Here is a 27,899-nt window from a genome sequence, read left to right as displayed (position 1 = left end):
AAGGTCAGTTTAGATCCATTTTTCTTACACAGCTCATGGTTTGCCCTTCTATGAGTAGAAGTCCACTCTTACAGGCAGCATCTTTGTATTCAACCCACTGTCAACTGCCAAATAGCTTGCATACAGAGGAAAACTTACTTTGGATTGGTGGGAGGGGGGATCAATCTTGTAAATAAGATTTGTGATTTTGATGTACAGAACCCTGCCTCACAATAACTGAGTGCGGGAAACCAGATATTAATTTTTTTCTTGTATAGGATTATCAGGTTGACTATAGCCATACTTGAAGATGTTTCTGAGTGGTGTCAACTTTACTTGAATGGTTTTTCTTTCCTTCTTGATTGGCACACAGCAGTGTTAAAGTTCACTTTTAAAGCTAGTGGCTAACTATTGCATAGGAAACTTTAACAGTTTGACACTAAAATAATGAACTTTTAAAAAAATGTGTGTGCATTTTCTAAGCTTATGTTCTACTGTTTGGGTTGTGTGTTTTTTTTTAAAAAAAATTACTTTCCCTCATTTTTCAAAGGTTTCTTTGATTTTGTCCATAAAAATTTGAGAATGGTTATAAATACTGTAAGTATTGTAATGTAATGAATGCAGGTTATTTGAAAAGCTGTTTTATTATATCATTCCTGATAACGCTGAAATGTGGGTGTTTTTAATAAAATTTATATTTATTTAATGCACTCTATGCTTGCCTTGTGAAAAAGTGTCTGTGTCTTAAAATAATTCAGGTTTAGGCAATCCAACACCTTCCAGATGGTTTGGACTGCAATACCCATAATCCTGAACATTAGCCATGTTGGTTCAGACTTATGAAAATTGTAGTCAGAAACTTTGGGGTCTACCAGGGTCTAATTGCTACCACCAACATGAATCAATTGCTGATTGGTAAGTCAAACTTCAGTTGCTTCAATGAGTTTGTTCTAGTTGGGTTTGTTTAAAATTCAAGTCAGAGGCCAAGGCCAAGGCCTTTTGATTAAAGCTCAAATTTACCATTCACAGATTGTGTTTTTGGAAGTATAAATGATCCTTCTTGTCCTTTAGTGGACGGAATCAATCTGTGAATGGCAAATCTAAGCAAGAATTGCCTTGCTGTATCAGTCCTTGTCCACCATTCTGTTTCCAGTAGCTGCCAGGAAATATCTCTGTATCACAAACAATGTGGCTGTGTGACCTGAATGGTGGGTGACAACACTGTCATTCTTGCTTTAAACAGAACATCCACAGAAACAGTTTGAGAGCAACCATGGCATATATATTCCACTGCTCTTGGTGTAAGGGATGAGGTCCACTGGGAGTGCCTTGTCTGAAAGTCACCAAGGACCTCTGGTTGGTATTTTCCTAGTGATGTTTCCCAGCACCTGGGACTACAAGCCCAGAATTAAGACATAGAGCTTTATCGCATTGGCTCCTTCCGTTCCGTTCTGAGCACGGAATGGGAGGAGAAGGGACGAGTGCGGAACAAGTGGGGGACGGATTTTACCGCACGCACCCGTCCCTCATTCGTTCCGTTCCCCCTCTCTTCCGTTCTTAATCTGTTCCAGAGGGGGAAATTTTTGAGAACTGTTCTGAACAGTTCTCAAAAAGCGTTCCCTCTGGAACAGAATGGGCAGGGAAGAGAGGGGGAACGGAACAAGTGAGGGATGGGTGTGTGCGGTAAAATCCGTCCCCCACTCGTTTCCGTTTCCTGCCGGGCCAGGCCGAGAACCCGGTGCGATAAAGTCTATAGTTACATAGGAAGGTGACTTCTATGAACTCAGACTATTTGTCTGTATGTCTAGACCAGGGGTTGACAACTGTTACCCTTTTGGCCTACAACTCCCATCAGTCATAGCCAGCATAATTACTGGTCAGTGGTTATAAAGCTTGCAGTCCAAAAAACTTCTGGAGGCCCCTAGTTGATGACCCCTAATCTCACGTCCAGGTCTTTCAGACTTCAACTCCCAGAAACCCTAAAAGTTTAGCCAATTGTCAGGAATTCTGGGATATAAAATCCAAACATCTGACGCACCAAATACTGAGTCCCACTAATCTAGGCCATTATATGTCTTCAATGACTGGCAAGAAGACTTCATGATCCCAAATAGAAGTTTTCCCAACACCCACTACATTAGCCTTAAAAAAAACTACAGGGATTGAAGCTGAGACCTTCCATCCATAATTCCATATTGGATTTAGTTAACATGCATATTTTTGTATTAAAATAGTTTTGTTTTAACCTAGTGATAGCTTGGAATCGTAATTCCCATTAGCCCTTCCCAGCCTGGTCAATGGTGAGGGCTAATGAGTATAATACTTCATCAACACCTGGAGGGCTGCAGATTCTCTAGGCCGGGTAACACTGCCTCTATAATTGAAGGCTACTAACAAAGTGATAGAAAATATGAGATATCTGGAACAGGGATGCAAATCTTCGATTACTTAGAACTTTATCGCACCGGGTTCTCGGCCTGGCCCGGCAGGAAACGGAAACGAGTGGGGGACGGATTTTACCGCACACACCCGTCCCTCACTCATTCCGTTCCCCCTCTCTTCCCTGCCCATTCCGTTCCAGAGGGAATGCTTTTTGAGAACTGTTCAGAACAGTTCTCAAAAATTTCCCCCTCTGGAACGGATTAAGAACGGAAGAGAGGGGGAATGGAACGAATGAGGGACAGGTGCATGCAGTGAAAATCCATCCCCCACTCCTTCCGCACTCATCCCTGCTCCTTCCATTCCGTGCTCAGAACGGAACGGAAGGAGCCAGTGCAATAAAGCTCTTAGTCTTTCTTGGTGAGGACAAATAATATAGTTTTCTTCCCACCGCAGGAGAAAATAAATATTCTTTCACAGTGGTCTCCCCATATCTAATCATGCTGAAGTATTGTACAAGAATTATTCTGTGGAGGGGAGAAAAACCTGTTTTCTGCACAGGAAACCTATTCTCTGTGCAGAAAATAGTTTTCTGCAAATAAACATGTTTTTTTTCACAGAATAATCTCTCTGCAACACTTTGGGACATTGTTTATCAAGAGGAAATTGAACAACCTTCTCCTCTTCCTCCTCATTCCTGATGGGGTTCCCAATAGTTTTTCTATACTTAATCTGGACATCAAGAAGTGATGGAGAATTTAAGAAAAAGTTGCCTATTTCTAGAATTCAAAACAGACAATATTCTTGTAAATTGAACTCGTAATTAATCAAGAAAGAGTCTTTTACATAACAGTAGATAGGAAAATAAAAGGGACAAAAATAAATGAAAGTGAATGAGGTAGTAATGACAAATTTCATCCTAGGGCTTATTAGCCAAAGTGATTGGGAAAAATTATTAATATAATGTGACCACTTAGGAATAATTTGTAAAGTTGAAACACGTTATTATAAAGCTGTTTGAAACAGCTTATTATAAAGCTGGAAAGCCACCCGAAATGATCAAGAGATCAGAGCACCTTCCATATCAAAAAGGAAGAAAGAGAATGATGAAAATTGTGCAGAAAATTCTGAAGTTCTAAAGGATGCGTTTGCCAGTTAAGAATCTTGCAAGGTGGTCAAACCGTTTGGCTTTCATCTTCAGCTGGTGGTCCATGGTTAGACCCTAACAGAAAAAGAAAATAATTAATAACAAAATTAATAGTGCATAAAAAAATTAGTTCCCAGAGAAGGAATATAATTAATAGTGTATATAAAAAGTAGTTCTCAGCATTCTATCATGTCCAAAAAAATGGAATTTAGGAAGTAGATACAGTATGTACATATTTCATCATGCCTATTACGGACAAAATTAGAGCTGCTCAAAAACTGGATTCAGTAACAACTAGCATGGTCCACCACAATATTATAGGATTCATCCCTATCATAAAGTGAATGGCTTCTTCTTACTGAAGGTGTATAAAAGCACAGATACGTCAATCCATATTGAAACTAGAGTAGATCCCCCAATTCATTGAAACTAACCAAATTCTCACAGATTCAATTGGTCTGCTCTAGTTGGGATGAACAGTTGCAATCCAGACAAACGTTTAGGGACAGCTCTTTGATAGTGGTACCAACACCTCCAGCAAGAGATACATTGTACATTGACATATAGACTAGGCATATGCACTTATTCTCCTTCATATAGAACGAATATATGTACAAGGCTGGCTGACTACATGCAGAGAGTAGTCAGTCAGCCCTGCCAGAATGATCCATGGTATTAGTTTTGCCTTTGTTTTATTGTGAAAATACTGAAATTATTAGAGTCCCATTCAGTGCCACCTGAATGGACTTCCCACTCACTGGCTGCGGTTTCCCTGTCCTCTGCCCTCAGCCTATTGCACAGGGCTGCCAAGGCTACTGAAACAGACATGACAATATGCAAGAGGTTGAAGGAGAAAGTAAATCTTTTCTACCAGCTTGAGTTCCCCTCTACTACTGGATAGCTAAATAGTAAATAATTGTGCTCTGTGTGCTTGTTTGTTTGTGTGCGTACATCCCTTCAAGTCACCTGTCAGCTTATGGCAACTCCATGAATTTCATAAAGTTTTCTGAAGAAAGGAATATTCAGAGGTGGCTTTGCCAGCTCCTTCCTCTGAAATATCAACTACAGCATCTGGTATTTGTTCGTGGTTCCCATCCAGGTCCTAAACAATGCTGACCCTGCTTAGCTTGCAAGGTCAGACAGAAGATGATGCCTTTAGGATATTTAGGTCCTATAGTTATGTTGTAGTAGTGATATTTTTTTAAAAGACCTGGGATCCTGGAACATTTGAGGGAACAGATTTTGCAAACTGCTCAATCAAACCTCTCAAATGCCAATGATAATATTTGGCAAGACCAAATTGAAAAGTTGATTTTAAATATTAAAACCACTCAGGACTAATGGGCGCTCCTGGTTCATTCAACAGATTTGTCATGCAGTCTTAATGGATACAAGGACAAATCTAATTATAGATGTATGAAACAGTTCTGTAGTGACTGTCACTCAGTTCCGTGTGCCTGTTTTTAAAAGGGCTATGTCCCTATTAATGTCCTAAAAGACATGGCTAAAGATTTCCAATATGTGCTTAGTTATGTATTTGTTAGGGTGTTCCTTTTCTGCTTTAGGACTAGGAACACTTGTTCAGACCAGAACCATTAAAGTAAATGGAAAAACTGCTCTTGCTTTGTTTTTAGTGCCGTTTGCAGCTGTTATCACTTTCTGGAAACACCTGAAGTTAAAACGTCAGAGTAAATCCCAGAGCAGATTCACATCTTCACTGACATCAGGGGCCATTAGCTCCTGCTTTTTCATTTTAATCCTATTGCACTGCCTGCAGGACCAGAACCTAGTAAGGATAGTTTCTCAAACCCTGTTCAAAATCTGAGTTTTTGTGGGAGGTGTGGGATGGAGGTAACACTGAGAGGAAGATATGTATATAATACTATTGCCGTTTATCTTTTTTCCATTTCAGAGAAAGTGTAGATGAGAGCAGCTGCACAGCATGTCTCGTAAATTTGTTTTAGTATGGGGAGAAAAGCAGTGAGGAAAAGAAGCATTGATTCTCGACCTCATGGACATCAGAATCCCAAATTGCTCCGAGTTGCCATTAATGGTCTTTCTGCTGTGAAGCCTGAAAGGAGCAGAGTAGCTGCTCATTCGGGGGCCGACATAAAAGCAACAGAGGATGCCAAAATTACTTTTTTGAATTTCCTCTCGCTGCAGTTATAATTGGGCACCCCAAGGTATTCAGTTCTCAGTCACAATGATCGCCACTCACATCTGCCATTTTATTTCACCTAGCTGACAGTCCAGACCATTTCTGAATTGGTTTGTTACAACATAGTAACAAATAAAAAAAAATGTTATTGCAGCCTGCTGAATTCTATATGCATGAGAAATGGGCTTCCCCAAAAAGAGAAGACAAAAAGGTGTGCCTTTGCTCTCTTGGCAGGGGCAAAGTAAGACAGCAAATCTGTTAGTTCCTCACTTCTAATGATGCTATCCATCATCCTTCACTGGTTTGCCTGGTGGTAGAGTTACCAGAATTAGGTTCTTGCTGACAAAATGTCATGTCAGTAAACAAGCGTATCTTGTCTTTGCAATAAAGTCTAAGGCAAAGAGATGGACCTACAGCACAGAATATTCAGTCAGCATCTTATCCTTTCCAGCTAACCATTGGGGGGGGGGGGGGGGGAATGATACTGAACAAAACATCCCATTGTGCCAAAAAAACATCCCTGGGCCTTCTGCATGAGCTAATTGTCTTGATTAAAACATCTCCACAATGCCTTCCAGAGACTGAACTACAAACAAAAAGCACGTTTAAGATCTCATTGCCAACTCAACAGGGGGAGGTCATTAACTACAAAAGAACCAACTTGAGTTATTTTGTAGATTGCAAGCATGTGGTCTCCTCAAAACTGTGTTCCGTTTTGGACCGCAGATTTAAGTATGTGCCTACCATGCAGATGAAGCCACTTCATCATGAAGAAATGAAGCTTTGTTTACTTGAAGCATAACAAAGTATTCCAAATTATTAAACAGGAGAAATGTTAAAGACAAAAGTTCTACAGTGAAGGCAACACTGAAGTGGCATGTATTCTCTGAGTAAGGGTTTCAGGTTGGTTTGGCACACCAGTGCCGTAGTGGTAATCTTTTGAAATGCTGGCACTCACCAAATAATTCCCATAGTTATGCTCTAGTGATCCACACCTATCTATGCACATAACACACAATCATCATCATCATAGTTAAAAAGATCACTTTCCTGACCAGATGGTAACACTCTCAAAATCATATTTTGGTCTTCCAGATGTTTTGGACTTCAGCTCCCAGAATCTTACATCATTGACCATGCTGACAGAGGCTTCTGGGAGCCGAACTACAAAACAGGTGGAAGAGTTCTTACTTACTTACTTACTTAATTTATATGTTGCCTTTCTCCCAGGCCAGCTTCTTTTCCCAAATATTGTTTGAAAAAATAATTTGAAATCCTTGTAAGAATACAAATGTCTTAAACTGGAACTTGTAGACCACAGGGAAATTTTTTAGGAAAAGGTATTCCATATCTGGATATCATCATAATTTTTTTTTAAAGGCTTGTTGTCTGTTTGGCTGCTAATGGCAGTAGCATTCTGGCAGAAGCTGGATTAGGATGGATGCCATTTTTAGATGTAAAAGTCCATCCCTTCATAAAGCTGTAAGGAACTTTTCTGAATATTAAACAACAGCCAAGTTAGACCTTGGCATTTTGGGTGCTAGTGAAGATCCTGATAATTCCCTTCAACTTCTACCTAGTAAGGCTATCAGACACCAAAATAAGTTTACAAAGAAGGCAAAATCATAAATATTATTGAATTGTTTGGCTGATAGCATTGAAATATGTCAAAATGACCTGTGCAAATATTCACTAGGTCCTGGATGCATTCTCCCATCTACCAGACAGATTACAGATGCCCACACTAGTTGAAGCATTACTTTGGGGGGGGGGGGGGGAGATGCACTAGCGGCTAGCCCAATCTTCCTATTTATCCATTTCTATTTAGTATGTCACTGTATATTAAATATACAATGAAATAAAGACATGTCCATGTATACTAAAGTTAACTTTGCCCGTGCCATCGTTTTTCCAATTTCTATGTATGCTTCACCTGGTCAGTGAAGAAAGCTGATAGACAATAATCCCTTATGGAATGTGCTGCTGGAGAGAGTTATATGGACACTGTGGACTTCAAAAAAGACAAATAAATGGGTATTAGACCAAATCAAACCCAAAACTCTCCCTAGAAGCCAAGCTGACTAAACTGAGACTGCTGTATTTTGACATATCAGAAAAAGACATGACACACCAGAAAAGGCAATAATGCTTGGCAAGGTAGAAAGCAAAAGGAAAAGAGGCCCATGATCCAAACAGAAAGGTTACTTTCAATCCAGTGGCAGGTTGAAGCATCCTGTCCCCTCCCCCCCCCCCCCCCAAAGCAAACCACAGATTGTGTCTTTAAAAAGTTCTGTAAACTGAAGGCACATAGAAATGTATTTACAGGTTCACATCTTTATGACTTGTAACATGCTTTTAACAATGGCTTCTGCACCTTTTGCCTCTAGCAAGTCAACATTTAATGTATTTAATCTTTATTTTAGATTGTCCCTGAAAAAAGGATACTGATCAGAATCTTACTGATTAAGCCCAATTGGAATAAACCTATTGAACTGATTGTTAAATAAGTCAACAAATAAATAAATCCAATTGGTTTTATGGGCCTATTCTACCAGGGATTTAGGCCAAGATTTGTCCAAACGATATTGGGCAGCTCTAATAAATGCAAGCACTTAAGGAACTGAGTTTCTCTCATGATATTTTGTCCTTTCTAAAGCATGTGATGCTCAGAATGGCAAGTAAACCCATTAGCCAGGATATGAGATAACTGGTAGTTGGAACTCTTCCTCAGGCACTTGCTCAGTATGGTTTAGTTACCTGTCCAGACAAACAGAAATACCAATGAATTATTTCTTCCCTGCTACTTCCTGTCTTGTTTAAAGTTTGATTCTGTAAACAACTGCCACGGATTTAACTTCAAACACATTTCATTTACTTCAGGACCACACAAGCAGGCATGGGGTGGGAGAGAATGGTTTCTTACTGATGAGGTCCTTCTTCGAACAAGTCCTTATTAGACTCACACCCTAACCTCAGATGAACCAGAAATCTATGTAAGTAACATAGAATCATAGAATTAGAAGAGACCTCAAGGTCCATCCAGTCCAACCTCCTGCTGTACAGGAACACACAATCAAAGCACCCCTAACAGATGGCCATCCAACCTCTACCTAAAAATCTCCAAAGGAGGAGACTCCACTACCTCTGAGGGAGTGTATTCCACTGTTGAACAGCTCTTACTGCCAGGAAATTCTTCCTAATGTTTAGGTGGAATCTCTTCCTGTAGTTTGAATCCACTGCTCCAGGGCCTAGTCTCTGAAGCAGCAGAAAACAAGCTTGCTGTCCTCAATATGACATCCTTTCAAATATTTAAACAGCACTACCATTATCACCACTTCACATTCTCTTCACCAGGCTAAACACATCCAACTCCCTAACTCACTTCTCATAGGGCAAGGTTTCCAAACCTTTCAACATTTTGGTCTCCCTCCTCTGGACACTTTCCACATACTTTTGATACATACCTTTGAATGTTAGGCCATGTTAACTAAACAGCACTCAGAGCCAAAGTGGTTTAATTCTATTTCCTTTCTATGTTGTATTTTTTAAAATCTCAATTGGGAATCAGCATGGTGTAGTGGTCTGATTGCTGGACTAGGATCTGGGAGACCAGAGTTCAAATCCCCACTTAGCTGTGCAAACCCACTGAGTGAGCCGGACCAAGTCACACTCGCTTTTTTAGGCCTTAGAGAGTAGCAATGCCAAAGTTCCTTTGAATAAATCTAGCCAAGAAAATTTTAGGATAGGGTCATCATAAATCAGTCAAATGAAAAGGCACATAACAATGAATGACTAGATTATTATTTTTTTCACCTTCACAAGTGTAGCAAAAACATCACAAGATTGAGCAAATTTATTATTACTTTTTATACCAAGCAATACACTTGAGTATAATTTGAACTCTTTCACACCCTGATATTTCACAATTTCCCCAAAAGTAGGCAAGTTTTTAGTCACTGTGGGGACTATCACTGATGGACAAGAGATAACACAAATGATACTAGTTGGTAATGTCTATTCCAGAGAGGGAGGCAGTATCTATCTTTTGAAATTTCAAGGCATGGTTTTTCAAAGTGGGGTTAATGTAAGTTAGTGAGGTTGCCACTATCCCAAAATACATTTTAAAAAATCAAGGCTCTGCTTCTTACTGACATGAATTTGTCAGATATGCATAGGATTTTCAGTTACTGATGTGAGGACCAAACTGTTGTCAGGAACTGACAACACATGCAGCCTTGATCCACAGAAAAAGCATGGTTGAATTCAGAAAATGTAAAACAAGGTTTGTGCTAATCATTGCTTACTCATTAGGAGGACTCTATATAACACCGGTGGTCCACGTGTGGACCTAGGCCAGCATACAGCTGCCAAAGGATGTTTCTCTTGTTCTTAATACCTTCAGAACTCCCATACCACCCTTTTCCTGGCTGGCTGGCTGATCCATTAGAGTTTAAACTTTGTGTTATGTGTCTTCAAATTGACTTTGACTCACGGTGACTGTCATGAGTTTGTCTTGGCAAGATGCATCCAGAGGTTTGCCACTGCCTTCCTCTTAGGCTGAGAGAATAACTTATCCAAGGTCATCCAGTGAGTTTCCACAGCTGAGTGGGGATTGAAACTTTCTAGATTCCTAGTCCAGAATTCAAATGACTACAACATGCTGCCTCAGAACTGTAACAACAATAACAACAAAAGCAGCTCTGCCGGATCAAACAAAAGAACTACCTAGTCCTATTGGCCACAGTGGCCAGCCAGACACCAATGGGAGGCCCAATAAGAAGACATGAGTCTAATAGCACCCTTACCCTTATCTTGCCCAGTAACTAATACTGAGGCATGCCAGAAGCCTGGTTTTGAAAATCTTTCTAGCACTTTGTTTCTGGTTGCTCTGGCCTCCACAGCCAGCCAGCCAGCCAGCCACAACCACATTAATATTTTTTATTTAAATTGAAACATTATGTCACACACTATTTTGCAAAGTTTTTCAAACCATGATTTTTATTCTAGCATGCCAGCTTGATCATAACCATTAAACACTACGTAAAACCATAATTAAAATGACAACATACAATGTCCCAAACATTGTTAGTCCTGACTACGTATAAATACAATAGTGAATAAATACTACTACAATATAAATACAGTACTGAATAAATGGGATTTACCTATGTTGATTCACTCCTCAACAATTTATTCAGTGGGTCTACTCTAGTTTGGATGAGAGCCAGCATGATGCAGTGGTTTGAATATTGGACTACAACTCTGAAGACCAGGGCCTGATTCCCAACTTGGCCATGAAACCATTGGGTGACCTTGGGCAAGTCACATTCTCTCAGGCTCAGAGGGAAGCAATGGCAAACCTTCTTTGAACAAATCTTGCCAAGAAAACCCTATGATATGGTCGCCATAAGTCAGAAATGACTTCACACAATACACACACGCTCTAGTTGGGACTAACCAAAAGGATGACTCTTCTCTTAATACAGTCCTTGTCCTTGCACTGGCACATACACCCCAAACCCACAATAATCACTCACTCTCAAAAGACAGGATCAGAAAGTTTCTGTCTTCCATTAACCATTTGTTAGAGCCATCAGGTTTATTTAGGAAGGTGGAGAAAATTTATTTGGGGGAACAATTAAAATTTCACACATACACAGAAAAGAAACTCTTAAAAATCACTTTTATTTACATGATAGAAAATTTGCATTGTTTATAAAGATTTTCATTTTTAGAATCCAGTCATTGGTGACTTTGTATGTCTATATTCAGACAAATAAAAGTGTGTGTGTGCGCGCGCACATATATGCATATGTGTTTGTATGAGTGAGAAAGAGAGAATACATGTGTGGGAGAATGTCTCAGTGGCAGAGGGGCAAAAAGGAAGTAGTTAGAAGACTTCACAGTTTAACTTCAGATAAATTTGATTGTCCTCATTGGCCAAGAAAATGCCACTGATCAACTAGAAGAAAAGAGAACAAATGTTATTCATTGCAAGGAACTAAATTCATATGAGTATCCAAAGCATGAATCACTGATGCCCTTTGTGTATAATCAGTATACACATACAAACCTGACAGTGTTATTCTGAGTTATTTTGTGATGCTCTACTAAAAGAAATTTGATAATACATACCTAGTGGTTGCCCTCTCTTACAAGGAAAAAGAAACCTCAGACAATAATGTAGGAAAACTGTGAAAAACATGCTAAAAGATATTTGGAATGTCATACAAGTAAAGAATCTGGTTTTTTTAGTGTCTTACTTTGAACCCTCAAGTCACAGAAAATAAATCTGTAAGAGGACAAATTATTACACAACCATTATATTCAGTGAAAACTAAGGACCAAACTATATGTGGCATTAAAGCATATAGATTAACTACATGCACTTCTTTTTAAACAAGAACCAGCAGTCATGGAGAGGGTGGCAAGGCTATTAAGAATGAGACTGTGGCACAAGGCAAGGGATTTAACTCTTCCTCCCTGCTGTGATTTCCATGAAACATGCTGCTACAAAGTTAATATTTGAAGCATGTGTGATCGAACTAGAGGCAACGGGAACTTTGCTCCTGATACAAATAGCACCAGCAGAGGAATGTGTTTCACTGGACAGAAAGTAGAAGGGGAGGTTAAACTTCCTTTTCTCGCTGCCCACAGTCCCAATCTGGATTCTTATTGCACAGCCCACCTTGGCTACAGGTTGGTATCTGCAGTTATAAAAGATGCATGCAACATTAAACCACATTTATTCTCATCAGTAATGTGGGCCTAGAAAAGTAATTCAAGATGGCAGCTCTGTGCACAACTATACCATCAACAATTCAAGTTGAACAGGAAGTAGTGCTTCCCAATGTGCGGCCTTGTCTGCAATTTCTGATCACCTCTGCAGGTCCTATCAGTAGAAAGGAATTTGTGTATAAACAATCTGTATAGGAATTAGCAGCTCCTGTGTTGCAGGTGAAGTGATTTAGCAAGCCTGGCACACACCTCTGCATGGAATCATCTTACAGATATATTGTGGCACATATATTGCCTAGTCCAACTAAAATCACTGCAACCTTTGCGTAAGAATGAGACATAGGCCTAATCTGCATTCCAGAAATAATACAGTTTGATACCAGTTTAACTCCATGGCTTAATGATATGGAATTCTGGGGTTTGTAGTTTTTGTGAAAAATTTAGCCTTCCCTGTCAGGGTGCTCTACTGTCACAATAAACTGTAATTCCCAGAATTCCATAGCATTGAGCCATGGCAGTTAAAGTGGTGTCAAACTGTATTATTTCTGCAGTGTAGATGCAGCCATAAGCTTGCCAACATGAAAAGAACACTACTAATAAATAATACATTCTAATAAATAAATGAATAAATAAACTCTAATAAAGGAATTTTCACTCAAATGGAAATAGTTCTATAGAGTTATTATGAGAATCACTCCTGTAACAAAACTATACTTTGAGCATTAATACCTTATTTTCAATAGCGCCATGTACAAAATGGAATATCTTGCAATATAATCTAACTTTACATAATGTTTATCACTCTATAATATGAATGGATCTTTGAAAACTCAGTAATCAATTCCAACATTTAGCAAAAGAGCCTTTCTCCTAAACCTCTGTCCTGAATTATCTCTTTTGCATGTCAAAATACTTCATAATTTGTTACATTTTTAATTCTATCCTTCCACCAAGGTATTTTCTTCCTCATTTCATCCTCACAACAGCCCTGGGAAGTTAGCCTAAGAAATAAGAGTCTGGTCAAAGGGAGACCAGGGAAATTTCATGGGTGAGTGGGAATGTGAACTTTAGTATCCCAAATTCTGAACAGACTCACTACCTCTTCCATTCTGGTGCCTTATTGATCTGCCCAGTCACAAATGCCATCATCCCCTGCTGGCCAGCTGGCTGGCACTATGCTGGGAAGGGCTGCATGACACTTCTAGCTCATGATATTATGCAGAACACTAGAACACACCATTATAAGCAACTTGCTGGAGGCACAAATCTGAGGATACTGACTTTGGCTGCATTCCTCTACATGCCTATTTAGGAATAAATCTCGTGGGATGCAATAGGGCTTACTTCTGTGATTCTTTCAAACTCAATTTACTTTTGTAATATATGTACAAGCAATCTTACCATCCTTGGAAACAGAACTCTCTTCTACAGGTGGCGGAGCCTATAGAAAGAGTGGACATTTATTCATTTCATTCTATCAAATGTGCACAGTGCTATATAAAGTACAAAAGGGGAACTCTCTATCCCAAGAAGCTTACAATCTAAAATTTGATATGGGAAGGAGAGGAGAGGGAGTCAGGATGAGCAGGGGAGGAAGTTACATATAGTTAGTGTCAGCTGCATGTTAAACTACAATTCCCAGCTTGAACAAGGGCCATATTCATTGGGGTTGATGGAAAGTGGAGTCCAACGTCAGGACTGTAGAAGACTGAACTACAGCACAAGAATTTTATGGTGCCAAAAGTACAATCTAATTACATAATACATAATACAGTGGTCCCCCGGGTTACGAAATTAATTCGTTCCGCTGCCGCTTTCGTAACCCGGAAGGCTTTCGCAAGCTGAATTGCCATAGGCGCTAATGGGGAAAAGCCGCGATTTCGTGCGAAATAGCGCCGAAAAGCACCAAAAGTTTTTTCGTAACCCGAAAAAACTTTCGTAACGCGGAACAGTTTTTTTAATAGGATTTTTTTCGTAACCCGGAAATTTCGTAAGGCGGCGCATTCGTATCCCGGGGTACCACTGTATGGGCAGCAGACACAAAAGGGGAGACCGTTCCAAGGAGCAAGGAGAACACCTGATTGATGACGATGGAGAGCTGAAGAAGCAAATGTCACTGGTACAGATTTATCAAGACTTTAAGATTGGAGAGCCACTTCTGCCTAGTTTGTGGGATTGTGCATTCCCATCTTGAACTAAATGATTGATTCAGCAATTTCCTTTCAAGCCGTGATGGCTTGGAATCTTAGAACTGTTGTTTTTAAAGGAGCTGTGATGTAAACACTGTTTTGCACCATGCTGCAGAGTTAATGCAGTTTGACACTGGTTTAACAGTCATGGCTGCATACTATGGAATCCTGGGATTTGTAGTTTGTTGTGGCACCAGAGCTTCTCTAACAGAGAAGGTTAAATATCTCACAAAACTAAAAATGCTAGAATTTCACAGCATTAAGCCATGGCTTTTAAAGCGGTGTCAAGCTGATTAATTCTGCACTGTAGATGCATCCCCCACCTCCCAGGCTAACTTCCTTCAGAAAGTGATCATGAGCCTCAAACATGATAAGCCCAGACTGAATTAAAAATTAAAATAAAACAGAGCCAGCATAGTGTAGTGTTACGCAAACTGGCAACCTGCAAACTGGTGTCAATCAACAAGCCATTCGCTTTTGGTTTAGGGTAGGTTTCCTGGGTGCTACGGGAATATAATAATATGGCACAAGTATGATATTGATCCTTGGTTACAGCAGAGGGAAAATTACTAGTCCCTCAGCGTGTCCAGAGAAGGGCAACCAAAATGATAAAGGGTCTGGAAACCATGCCCTATGAGGACAGACTTAGGGAACTGGGTATGTTTAATCTGGAAAAGAGACAGTTAAGAGGTGATATGATAGCCCTGTTTAAGTAGTTGAAGGGATGTCACATTGATGTGGAGCAAACTTGTTTTCTGCTGTTCCAGAGACTAGAGCACAGAAAAATGGAGTCAAGCTACAGGAAAAGAGATGCCACCTCAACATTAGGAGGAACTTCATGACAGTAAGAGCTGTTCGACAGTGGAACACACCACTGTGGTGGAGTCTCCTTCTTTGGAGTTTTTTAAACAGATGCTAGATGGCCATCTATCAGGGATGCTTTGATTGTGAGTTCCTGCATGGCAGGGGGTTGAACTGGATGGCCTTTGTAGTCTCTTCCAACTCTATGAATCTATAATTCCTTTCCCTTCCTTCCTTCCTTCCTTCCTTCCTTCCTTCCTCCCTCCCTCCCTCCCTCCCTCCCACCCAATGGTCGGAGTTTAGAAAACTTAATTGTTTGATCACAATTCCAAATCAGGGGTTGATGGTCCTGCAAAATTTCCAGTGCTGGCCCTGCTGGCCAGAAGGTTTTAGGAACCGTAGTTAAAAATAAATGAATGAATAAGGAGCCTTTCCAAGTTCTGAAGGAAACTGAAGGAAATTTTGAAAGAGTCATCTAAAATACATCAACCAATTTCCTATAATAAATGTGAGGGAGCATGAGTCACTGAGAGTTTGGCTTTTCAAGCCAAAGTGGATGTTGTGTTTGTAGCCGCTATGGCTGTACAACTGCCACAACTTAATCTTATCAAGCAGCCACTTTAACCCATTAATAGTTTTTAAAAATCAGCTTTCTAAATAGCTGGGATTGCTCGGGAGTGGGGGGAGAACCCTCTAAATAACTGATGCAATAGATGCAGCTAGCAAAGCAGTTTACAATTAGATCAGAATGTAACGTTTCATGTTTAGCAAAGAAGCAGGTATCTATATTTTTAGTTCCTTTGCTCAAGTCTTTTGTATTCATGAATGAATGAATGAATGAATGCAACATTTATTTATCTGGGGCGAAAAGGCAGCATATTTTCATTTCTCCTCCCTCTCTTTTGTCTATCTTTCCCATGACTGTGTGCCCACACAATGTTCCCTTTTCCTGCAAGATGAATTTAATTAGACAAGGTGGTGAATAAAAGTACGCTTTTAGCAATTAGACTAAGACTGGTAGTCAATGAGTTTTGCGTGGTAACTCATGGCAACAGAGTAGAACAAAAAACAAAGCAGAGTACAAAGATGGTAGGTAGGCTAGATACAAACTGGCCATCTTGCCATTATTCAGCACCAGATGATGAGGGAAGGGCTGACTCCTGCATGATGAAACATTTGGTGAAATAATCAAACGTGAGGAAATGCAGTTAGGTACATGGCACTAAAAATACTGCCCGTAGGCTCCGTCAAGGGATACCCATACCCATGAGAAAACTGGGTTCTACGTTTAATTCTGAAGCCAGATCCCTTTTTGCATTTTACCAGGGGACTTTCCAGATGTTTTGCCAAAAGCTCCCACATAGCTGTCCAATGGGAGTAACAGGTAGAGATGTAAAATTTCTAAAAGTTTTGAAGCTATGAAAAAAAAGTTTCGGTTTTTTATAGAGCAGGGATGGAAAAATTTGGAAATATTGAAAAAAATGCAGTTATGAGCATCCTTTACAGGCTGAATGTCACTCGGTTACTTTAGGAACATAAAAGGCACAATGGATAATTTAGCTTAGGCTGGGTACAGACAGCAGAAAAGGGGCGGTCCGCAGCCACCCCTTTTCTTGCCAGGTTGGAGGCAGGGCAGCCTCACCAGCAACCCCTGCAGCTCCAACCTGGCACTTTTCCAGGCCATGGGGAAACGGCAAAACGCCGCTTCCCTGTGGCCTGGAAAGGGGTGTCCATGGGACTTCATGTCCCATGGACACCCCAACAGGCACAGCCAAAGGAGAAAGGGGCCACTTGGCCCCTTTCTCCCTGGCTTCGTTCTTGCGGAATGAGGTGCCCTCCCAGAAGGAGCTCCGTTTCTCGTGCCACAAATAGGGCATCCTAAGCGCCCTCCAGCGGTGTGATGACATCATGCGCACCAGTCCATTTGGATGCAGCGCGCGTGTGATGGGATCGTTGCCGCTGCGTATGGACGGCGCCATGCCAAGATAGTGCTCTCCATACGTAGTAGGGCTGGGGAGCATGCAAATGCTGCGTGCTCCCTGGCCTGACTTTTGGCTCCAGCATGGCGCTTTCGCACCGTCTGTGCTGGGCCTTAGTTAAAAAAAAAGGATTATGTCTGATATATTAAGGCCCCATTCCCACTGGCCCAGTTAACGTGGGTGGAACTGGGTAGATCTGGATGCCCCTCCCCCGAATCTCTCAGTGAGCGAGTGACCACTACGATTGAGGGGCATTTTAACCCGAATGCCTTATCAGGTTTAACTTGAGGGCGCCTGCTGTCAATCAAGCAATCGTCATAGGTGACGTTTGCAGGGGCATTGGAAGTGTCCTCCCCCCTCCTTTTTTTTAAAGAGCCATGCACAAAATGCCCCAAATTGAGCACATTTTGTCAAATAAACCTCTTTGTGTGTGTGGAGGGGTGCAGGTTATGATCTCCCCCTGGCCCCATTTTCAACCCCAAAATGCAAGTTAATGCATTCAGCATCCCCCATTCCTTGCCACCCCAGAATGCCTCATACACAGGTAATAATAATAATAATAATAATAATAATAATTCCTCACCTCGGAATGCCAGAAAAGGATGCTTTTTTTTTGCTCTCCCTAGGCTACCCCTGAATTCCTAGCAAAAGCTGTATCAATTTGTCAATTTACATAATTGGAAAGAGAAGCATTACATTCAATTGGTAACATTAACCCAGCAGTCATTCCAAAGGAAATAATAGCCTGCCCTAGCAAATGCTGTATCAATTTGCCAAGTTGCAACATTACATTTGGTTTGTAACATTCATTCGCAATCCAGCTGTCATTCCAAAGGAAAGACTATGCGCATAGAATAGACAGAGAAAAATAATTTTAAAAGAATACACATCAAAGGGAAAAGGTCCCTGGTGGATAGGAGAGACTTGTCTTGCTCTGCCCCCCCCCGCCATGAAATGACCCTTGCTTCTGCTCACCATCTATCTATCTATCTATTGCCAAGAACATGTGCATTTCTTGCCAAAAATAATTTTTAAAAAATACACATCAAACGGAAATTATCAGAAATAGAAGAGGCTGCTTCTGCTGCAGCTGGATTTGCCTACATGCCCCAGCGTAGCCCCACAACCCAATTCCCACTGGAAATCCTCCTCCTTCTCCTCCTTCCTTCAGACCCTCTCCTTCCTCAGGGATGCCCATTGACCCTTTCCCCCAGCTCCTTCATCCTCCTCCTCCTCCTGCTCTGTTTTAGAATCCCCTCCATGGCTCCTTTCCTTCCACGGCCCCTTTCTCCTCCTCCTCCTCCTCCTCCTCCTCCTCCTCCTCCTCCTCCTCCTCCTCCTCCTCCTCCTCCTCCATCACTTTCTCCACCCCCCACCTCTCTCTGACAGCCCTCTGCAGCCCAAAAGTCACCCCTTTGCATCCAGATTCCCCTTCTTTGGCTCTTTCCTCCTCCTCCTCCTCCCTCCCTCCCTTCTGATGATGGGAGGGAATGCCCTGCCCTTTGCCCACCCTCTGACCTAAATCCCTCCCTCAATTTGCCCCAGTCATGATCGGGGGCAAGTTCATATTCCACAGAACCTGGGGTTTCTCAAAAGAAACGCTATTTGCGCCGATTTCTTTTAACCCGCTCTAAGGGGCATTTGCCACAGAACGGGTGTGCAAGCCTCTGATTCGCTTGTGGGGGATTTGGAGTGAATATGAACTTCACGTGCAAGAATCGATTTCAGAACCAGGGTAAATTGTAATGTGAATGGCCCCTAAGTTTATTCAGAACATAATTACAAATTGGAGACAGATGTTCCTGAGTTCTAACAGGGGCGTGTATGGCATCTGAAGTTTGACGGGTTGTCCATCTCTTCATTAGTTTGACAGGGTTCCCCATGACATTCTTGCAAACAAGCTAGTGAGATGTGGGCTTGACAAAATAACTGTTACATGGATTTGTAATTGGTTGACTGACCGAACCCAAAGAGTGCTCAACAATGGCTCTTTTTCATGCTGGGGAGAAGTGACCAGTGGGGTCCCACAGGGTTCTGTCCTGTGCCCAGTGCTATTCAACATCTATATCAATGACTTGGATAACAGAATTGGGGGCATACTTATCAAATTTGCAGATGACACCAAACTAGGAGGAGTAGCTAATACTCCAGAGGACAGGATCAAAATTCAAAATGACCTTAATAGATTAGAAAGCTGGGCCAAAGCTAAGAAAATGAATTTCAACATGGAGAAATGTAAGGTACTGCACTTAGGGAGGAAAAATGAAATGAACAGATATACAATGGGTGACACCTGGCTGAACGAGACTATGTGTGAAAGGGATCTGGGAGTCCAAGTAGACCACAAGTTGAACATGAGTCAACAGTGCGATGCGACAGCTAACAAGGCCAATGCAATTTTAGGCTGCATCAACAGAAGTATGGTGTCTAAATCAAGAGAAGTAATAATGCTGCTCTATTCTGCTCTGGTCAGGCCCCACCTGGAATATTGTGTCCAGTTCTGGCCACCACAATTTAAAAAGGATGTGGTGAAATTGGAGCGTGTCCAAAGAGCAACTAAAATGGTGAAGGGTCTGGAAACCATGCCCTATGAGGAACGACTTAGGGAGCTGGGGATGTTTAGCTTGGAGAAGAGAAAGTGGTGATATGATAGCCCTGTTTAAATATTTGAAGGGATGTCATGTTGAGGAGGGAGCTAGCTTGTTTTCTGCTGCTCCAGAGACTAGGACCCGGAAGAATGGATGCAAGCTCCAGGAAAAGAGATTTCACCTCAACATTAGGAGGACTTCCTGACAGTAAGGGCTGTTTGACAGTGGAAGACACTCCCTCAGAGTGTAGTGGAGTCTCCTTCATTGGAGGTCTTTAAACAGAGGCTGGATGGCCATCTGTCAGGTATGCCTTGATTGAGAGCATGGCAGGGGGTTGGCTGGATGGCCCTTGTGATCTCTTCCAACTCTATTATTCGATGATTCTATGATTAATACAATCGGTCCTTTGTATCTGTGAAGGATGTGTTCTGGACCCCCTGCGGATGGCAAATTCCACAGGACCTTAAGCCCCATTCTCTTCAATGGCGGCACAACATATATACAGCTGTGTTGGCGCAGCACGTGTATGCACTGCCACTGAGCAAAACGGGGTAGGGCCATCTGCAGAAGCTCCAATCCACTGATGGCATGCCCTGCAGAAATGAAGAGCCAACTGTACATATGACAGAAATTTGTATACCTCCAAATGTTGGACTATAGCTCTGATCATCTCTCATCATTAGCTATGCTAGCTAGTGCTAATGGGGGTTGTAGTCCCAACAATATTCGGAGAAACACAATTTGCCCACCTGTGTAGTTATGACATGGGGGTGTGGGGAAAGCAAATTTTCACTTACTGACTGAACAATTGCTTCTATGTCCTCTTCATTACAGCAATAGGGACTGGTACCCACCAGAAGGTTAGTGCTAAAAATTAACAACAAAAGAGAAAGAAATATATTAATACAAATTTATGAAGGAACAAGTGAATAAGAAGTGAAGGCACCCTCAATCCAGGACTCCAAGAGTGCTGGACATTCTCCTAGAGATACTGGGAGTCCAACATGTCTGAAAGGTACCAGGATACTGGAGCCCTGGTGTATACTGATTGTCCAGTTTACACACCCACACATACCTACCCACCTATCCTTGCATATGAGCTGATGAATGCCTGCCTGGGGCTATAGTGTAAAATCTGAATGGATATATCATAGCCGGTGATCGTGCAACAAATAGATGGCCTAGTTATAGTACCACTTAACTGGATCATGGATTGGCATTACATGGATAAGTCTGGAGGAACATTACAGAGGCAGGGAGGCATTTTTTACCCATTGTGGGTACCCATTCCACATGGTAAGCAGCAGAATTTGGAAACATTCTTCTTTTGGACTACATCTCTCAGACTCCCCTAGCCAGCATGACTGCATAGTTCTTCATACTGGACCATCCTGGGGTTTAGCTCTGGCTAGCAACAGAAAAGCAGGGATTATTTACTATTTGAGCTCCACAAGTTCTAACAGCTATGTCTTCTGCTTTTCCTTCTCTTCATCTTCTCTTCTTTCATCAACAGATATGTCCTAATCAGCTCACTATAAGTAAGGGGAGGGAAGTTTTGTTTTTGCAATGCTTTTACTCTTGGCTATAGTCAAGATTCACATCACAATCATATGCTTGTCTACTGCATTCAATGAGACATAATCTTCAGGTATATGTGTATAGAGGGATAGGCAATGTGGCCCTTCAGATGTTGCAGGACTGCTATTCCCATCAGCCCTTGCCAAAAGTCATCATATCTGGATGACTGGAGGATTCCGAGCTCCAGGTACATAGGACTGAAGACTAGCAGTATAAGCCTAGGCATGTTTACATAGAAATAAAAATCTCCAGTTCAATAGGACTTGCAATCCTTTAATGAGTTTGGAGAAAAATGCTATTTTTGGACTTTTGTTGTTGTTGTTAACTGCACTCAAATTGAACCTGACTCAGAGTGACCCTGTGGATGAGACATCTCCAAGACTCCCTATCCTCCACTGCTCTGCCTAGGTCCTGCAGACTCCAGCCTGTGACTTCCCTGATTGAGTCTCTCCATCTAGCATTTGGCCACCCTCTCTTTCTACTACCATCCAACTTTCCTAGCATTATTGTCTTTTCTAACAAGTCATGTCTTCTCATGATGTGGCCAAACTATGACCACCTCAGTTTCATCATTTTGGCTTCCAGGGAGATTTCAGGCTTGATGTGTTCAAGGATCCATTTGTTTGTCCTTTGGGCTGTTCACGGTATTCTCAGCACTCTTCTTCAACACCTCATCTCGAATGAATTGATTTACTTTAAAAAAATAAAAACAAATTACTTCTTATCCACTTTCTTCACTGTCCAGCTCACACATCCATATATGGTGTTAGGAAATACAATGGCTTGGACGATTCTGACTTTAATGCTCAGTTATATATCTCTACTCTAGGATCTTGTCTAGTTTTTTCATAGCTTCCCTTTCCATTCCTAGACTTCTGATATCTTGACTGTAGTCTCCATTCTGATTGATGACTGATCCAAAGTACAGGAACTCTTTAACTATTTTGATTTCATCATTTCTAAACTAAATAAATCCCAGAGCCATCATGGATTCTGGGAGATGTAATCCAAAAGAGTAACTTTTCCAAGTTTTGATTTTTTACCTTTCTTTCTGGCATTAAACACAACTTAACTCACTCAGACTTGCTCATAAATAGTCATGCATAACCTTTTCTCTCACTATTTTATACTAATATAAAATTAGTATAAAATTAGTATTAGTATTATACTCATATAAAATTATAGAGAGAGAGAGAGAGAAAGCGAGTGCTACATAGCTACAACACTGCCAAAATCAAAGCATCCTCCAAAAGATTTAAAGTTACAATTTTTGTGAGCATACAACAAATGGGGAAAAGAGGCCGATTTATTTTTGGAGCTGATACTAAAGCTTAATTACTAAGTAATCCCCAGGGCTCACTCAGTCAAATGAATGAGTGTGTGTGTGTGTGTGTGTGTATACACACAAACATACATACAGACTCACAAATGCATGCATGCAATATTACCAACAAAAACAGGCCTAAGAAATTTTAAAGAACAAAACTACTACTATCAAAATAGAAGCCACCCAAGATAATTTAGCATTAATTCACAAAGGATTTAGATAAAACACTGTAAATTGTATGCCTACCATTTTATGGCTCCTCCATCAGCTTTTTTGTGAACCAAGGCTTTCCAGTATTCATGTGTAGATTTAATGATTTCAAACGCAAATGCCTATTTAAAAAGTGAAATTGAGATGTGATTTTCTCTCCCATTTCAAAAAGGACAACAATGGCATGTCATTATCTCCAGGAAAACTGTACTTTCAACAATAGCTTGGAACATTCCAATTCAATTGCTTTGTGTGTGCAGCACTTGTGTTTGTGTGTGTGTCCACACCTTCAAGGCAACCCCATGAATTTCATAAAGTTTTCTGAAGAAAGGAATGCATATAGCCTACAGCACCTGGCATTTGTTGGCAGTGTCCAATCTAAGTATTAACTAGGGATGACCCTGCTTAGCTTCCCAAAACAGCTCTGGTACTTAAGGCATTTAACCTAATTCAGTCTTTAAACCACTGCACTTAAAAAAACAACAGGAATCTTCTATAATTTGTTCTTACAAAAAATATCCTAGAAAGCTTCCCAAAGTAGAATAAACACTTCCACCATCATCCAAGAATGACAATGCATGTTTCATAATAATGGAACCTCTTGAGCAAAGCTATCTATCATGTAGGACATGGGAAACAAACCATATTTGGGGAAAGGAGAGACTTTTTAGCATTCCTGTAACTGCTCTGAGAAGCCTTTCCAAGCCCATTCAAATAGAGAGCTAAGGAATTTAGTTCAGGCTTTGGCTCTGTTTTAGGCAAGCATTTCAGCATATGCTTAATTTTAGAATGCCAGCTGTTTTGGCTTCAGTCGTCTCCAAATCTCACTAAAACAGTTGGAAAGTGTCTAATTAAGGTCAACAGAAAAGCTGGGCAGGCAGCTGAAGCCAGAAGCATTTTTCCAAGGGGTGGGTGGAAAGGTAGGTTGGTGGCAGTTGTGATCACTGTTTTTCTAGAGAGATGAATTTTAGGGAAAGGAAAAAAGGAAAACTTTCATCAGACACTACAAGAAAATGCACTGCAAAGATTAAGACTTCTTTTTCCTCCAAAGGGAAGCCAGCACATATGTTTGTATGTTAAATGCTTCCCATGGATCAATGGGGAGCAACTTATTGCCCTCTAGATATCACTGGACTACCATCCCCTTCACTACTTACTACTGGCTATGATAACTAAAATCTATGGGAGCTACACTCCAGCAAAATATAGGGAAGTATTAAGTTGCCCAGCCCCTGACATAGATCTATATGGTACATGTGACAGAATCTGCAGCAATAATTCTATGCACACTCAAAACAGTTTGAAACCTACAACCTTCCCCCTCCTTCAAAGCACATCTGGGTCTGGTTGAGATAAACAGCCTGCCTCTTAAATGCTGCAACGACATCAGCCTTAAACTGGAAATAACCACAAGATCAGTAGACAAGTATAACAGATGTGGAAAATTGCTTTACTGTCCAAGAATGAAAGGAACATCTGAGTAGTCTTTTAACAAATGCACTAGGCACTTGTTAAAGGAAAACAGAGGGGTAGAATCTAAGCAAATGAAGAGGAATAAGTGCATTCATCATACTATTTTTTTTTAAAAAAAAACCTCTCCTAGTAATATTGTGCCTTAGGGGTCACCCAAGTTGGAAATGACTTGAAGGTACACAACAACTTGTCTCACAATTTCTCAAGAACTAAACTGTGACCAGTCCTCTTCAGTAATTCTAAATTCTACAAGACTGTCAGTCTGTCATTCCTCATCTCCACCCCAGGTTATCACTTCCCTTGCCCTCTAGACAGGATAAGCAACTTTCAGAAGGCAAGAGTCTCTTTAACCACAGAGCCTTTCCATTTAGCTGGAAACTGCATGGAAAGCCTCCACAGATAAGACGTAAGTGAACACTGCACAGAGTAGGGCTGGCCTGTTCCATCTTGTGTTTAATCTACATGGGTTTAAAATGGCTAAAGAGCTGCGTTTAGTGTACTTGAGTTTAGAATAGCTAAAGAGTCTAAATCCATTCCAGTGGATATAGTGTGTTGGACTCTGATTCAAGCCATACTCACAGTAAATCCATAAAATCAATGTGCCTTTAAATAGGACCATAAGTTAAACTGTTTTCAATAAGTATACTCCGACAATAGCCAGCATCCGATTAGCGACATATATAAGTGTCATTCAATCTTACATCTGCATATGCAATTCTTTGGTTGTTGTGGAGTCACCTAATCCACGTCTTACAGGGATCACTGTGTTGCTCTGATAACCTCCTCCTAACAGCCATTCTGTCCCTGGTGGAAAGTGGAGATTATAGAAAAATCTGGCTGTTTCCATAGTCAGATGCAGACTGATGGTATCATCTGTTGAGATCTCTGGAGATCCAGGTGGATCTTTGCACAAGATGTCCTCAGTCTATGCCTGCTTATGGGAACACAACAGATTTCCAATCCTACCCACTCTCCACAAGCCAAAGAATGTCCATTGTGCTCGGCCTAATGAAGTTACACAGTGAGTCCTGGGGTGTTGCCTTGAGCTTCCTCTGAAGCTGAGAGAGTGTGACTTGCCCAAGGTCCCCTGATGACACAGCCATGAAACGGAGATGTTTATCAAGTCACTAATGACTAGAATGATCACCAGTGCAAATGTCTATGAGGTATCCCAGTTTTCTGGAACCTGATACCTATATTTCTCCACCCCTCTTCAGTCCAAAATCTCATAAAGGAATAAATCAAAAAGTAATTCTTAATAAATAACACTTTACCATCTGAACCAAAACATAATATGGTACACGTTGAGTATCCCTTATCCAGATTCCCAAAATCTGAAGTACTCCAAAACAATTTGAGCTACAACATAAGTAGCGTAATACGTACTTGTTGTGTATTTGCAAAGACATGTGAAATGGCAGAAATCCACATCTCCCACCATTTCACACTTCCCACCATTTCACTATGTCTCTCCAGCCTTGTTATGGGGCTCGACAGACCACCCGAAAATGGTGGACTGGAGGCTCTCTTTTTAACTCCGGAGGGATGCTGCAGCAGCCAAACTGCATGGCATCCCTCCAGAGTAAAAAGAGCCTGCAAAAAGCAGGTTCTTTTTGTGGCATGCTCTGCATACCATGACTGCGCCTGTTGCACATCCATGATGTGAGCTTGGCACCCGGAGGTGTGGACACTGCACCGCACTTGCATCATGCATGCGTGCCCCATATGGACGGCACTGCGCAAAGATGGAGCGGTCCATACATGCTAGGGTTCCAGAGCGTGCAGATGCTGAGCGCTCTGAAACCCTAGAACTGGCCCCAGGCCGCCACAAACTGTATGTATAATGAGTCTTGAAGGCACACAGCATACACACACACACATGTATATGCAAATACAGGTATTCCAACCTCCTCCCCCCCAAAAAATAAAAATAAAATCTGAAATACTGAACACTTCTGGTCTGAAGCATTTCAGATAAGGGATACTCAATCTATACTGTATTATTATGTGGTTGTGTTAAAAGAGAATGTTCAGTGTATCACAATATTTGCATTCTAAGATCTTGCAAAAAGTGTCAAATTTTAAACTTTACTGAGGTCAGTTATGGCCTCAAATTTAGTTGGCTAAAAGGTACATCCAACAATGCAAGTAATTTTACACTCATGTAAGAAATATTACAGTTTTGAATACCATTACAAAAGTCTCCCCCAAACGCCTGGATTTGGAGACTCTGATAAGATTTAATACTTCTAGTTCCACAGTAAAAGAAGCTACAATTTGGAACACTACATAGACATTGTTAAAGAACATTTGACTTATAGTATGTTTTTTCTCTTAAGTCTCCCACTTGCTGTCGTCTCGAATAAAATAACAGAATTCATTTTGAAACTGAGGTTTCAGAGTACATTATTGAAAAACAACTATTAGTACAGTTTACCATCTTTAACAGTTCTTCACCTTGTCTTTAAATGTGCCATTGAAAGCAAACTGATTCTCTGGCTTTCCATCTGGGACTTTATATAATCTGAACCAGTTGACTGTAGCTTCAAGGTAACCTGGTTTGAACTTTCTGACATCATCAATATCTGTGATGAATTAGAAAAATATAGACATATGCACAAATTAGTGTTGTGAACCAATTTCCCCAGCCAACTCCACCTTATCTATAAAATAACAGAACTTGGATCTTAATTAAATACATTTCATAGGCAGCAAAGGTTTCATTCATCTCTGTGTTCATAGCTGATACAGCCAATTCATCACATATGCCAAACTTCTGGTGACAAGCCCCTCCACACTTATGTAGCCTGGTCCTCAGATGGCAGAATTGCAGTCCCCCACCAGAGCCATACTTAAAAGATGTATGGGCTTGAAAGAATCCACCAAAGCTTGTTTTCTATTGGTAGAGCCTTTAGGGGACCAGAGCATGGGTAGGTAACTGTGAAAGGCTTGGGGGCTGAATTAAGCTGTCCCCCAGTCCTTAGACAACCACCCTCACCACTACTCTTAAAAGAAATAATCAAAAAATGTGTCCTCAACCATCTTCTAGGGAGGGGGGCATTTTCATCATGTTTTGGGGTCTTCCACAGCTATTTCAGGTCTAGGAAGAGACCATTTTATAGCAATAGGAAGTAAGTTCCTTACTGTTTCAAAAAAAAAAGTTTTCTTCTGATTCTAAATTGGCCCAGTCCCTCGCTAAATATAGTGGATATGTCCCCCACAGTTGCGAGGGCATTTGGGGACAAAAACAGTTGGGGGTTGGAAAAGACTCCTGGTGGGGTCAAGAGACCCCCAAATATGATAGAAATACACTCCACATAACCCTATACAGGCATTTTAAGAGTATTTGGGGC

General features: G+C 41.0%; 1 protein-coding gene across 3 annotated transcripts in view; it reads right to left on the bottom strand.

The window, feature by feature from the left end:
• Positions 1–3,299: 3,299 nt before the first annotated feature.
• Positions 3,300–27,899, bottom strand: part of LOC149313082 (inorganic pyrophosphatase-like) — a 48,690-nt gene continuing 24,090 nt past the window's right edge. The window contains exons 8-12 of one of the 3 annotated variants that reach the window (XM_089526031.1): positions 27,004–27,131; positions 23,110–23,195; positions 20,756–20,825; positions 13,803–13,842; positions 11,328–11,625 (exon numbers count right to left, since the gene is read on the bottom strand). In XM_089526031.1, coding sequence (XP_089382157.1) covers positions 11,597–11,625; positions 13,803–13,842; positions 20,756–20,825; positions 23,110–23,195; positions 27,004–27,131 — 353 coding nt within the window. In that variant the 3' untranslated portion in view covers positions 11,328–11,596. Of the gene's footprint in view, positions 3,581–11,327; positions 11,626–13,802; positions 13,843–20,755; positions 20,826–23,109; positions 23,196–27,003; positions 27,132–27,899 lie in introns of those variants that run through there. The other 2 variants (XM_089526032.1, XM_089526029.1) reach the window with 2 other exon arrangements.

This window comes from Sceloporus occidentalis, unplaced genomic scaffold (genome assembly GCF_023333645.1).
Source record: "Sceloporus occidentalis isolate IW3139 unplaced genomic scaffold, rSceOcc1.0.p SCAF_5, whole genome shotgun sequence".
Taxonomy (NCBI): Eukaryota; Metazoa; Chordata; class Lepidosauria; order Squamata; family Phrynosomatidae; genus Sceloporus; species Sceloporus occidentalis.
The sequence above is the reverse complement of the archived record's forward strand: the minus strand, read 5'-3'. Positions and strand labels throughout refer to the sequence as shown.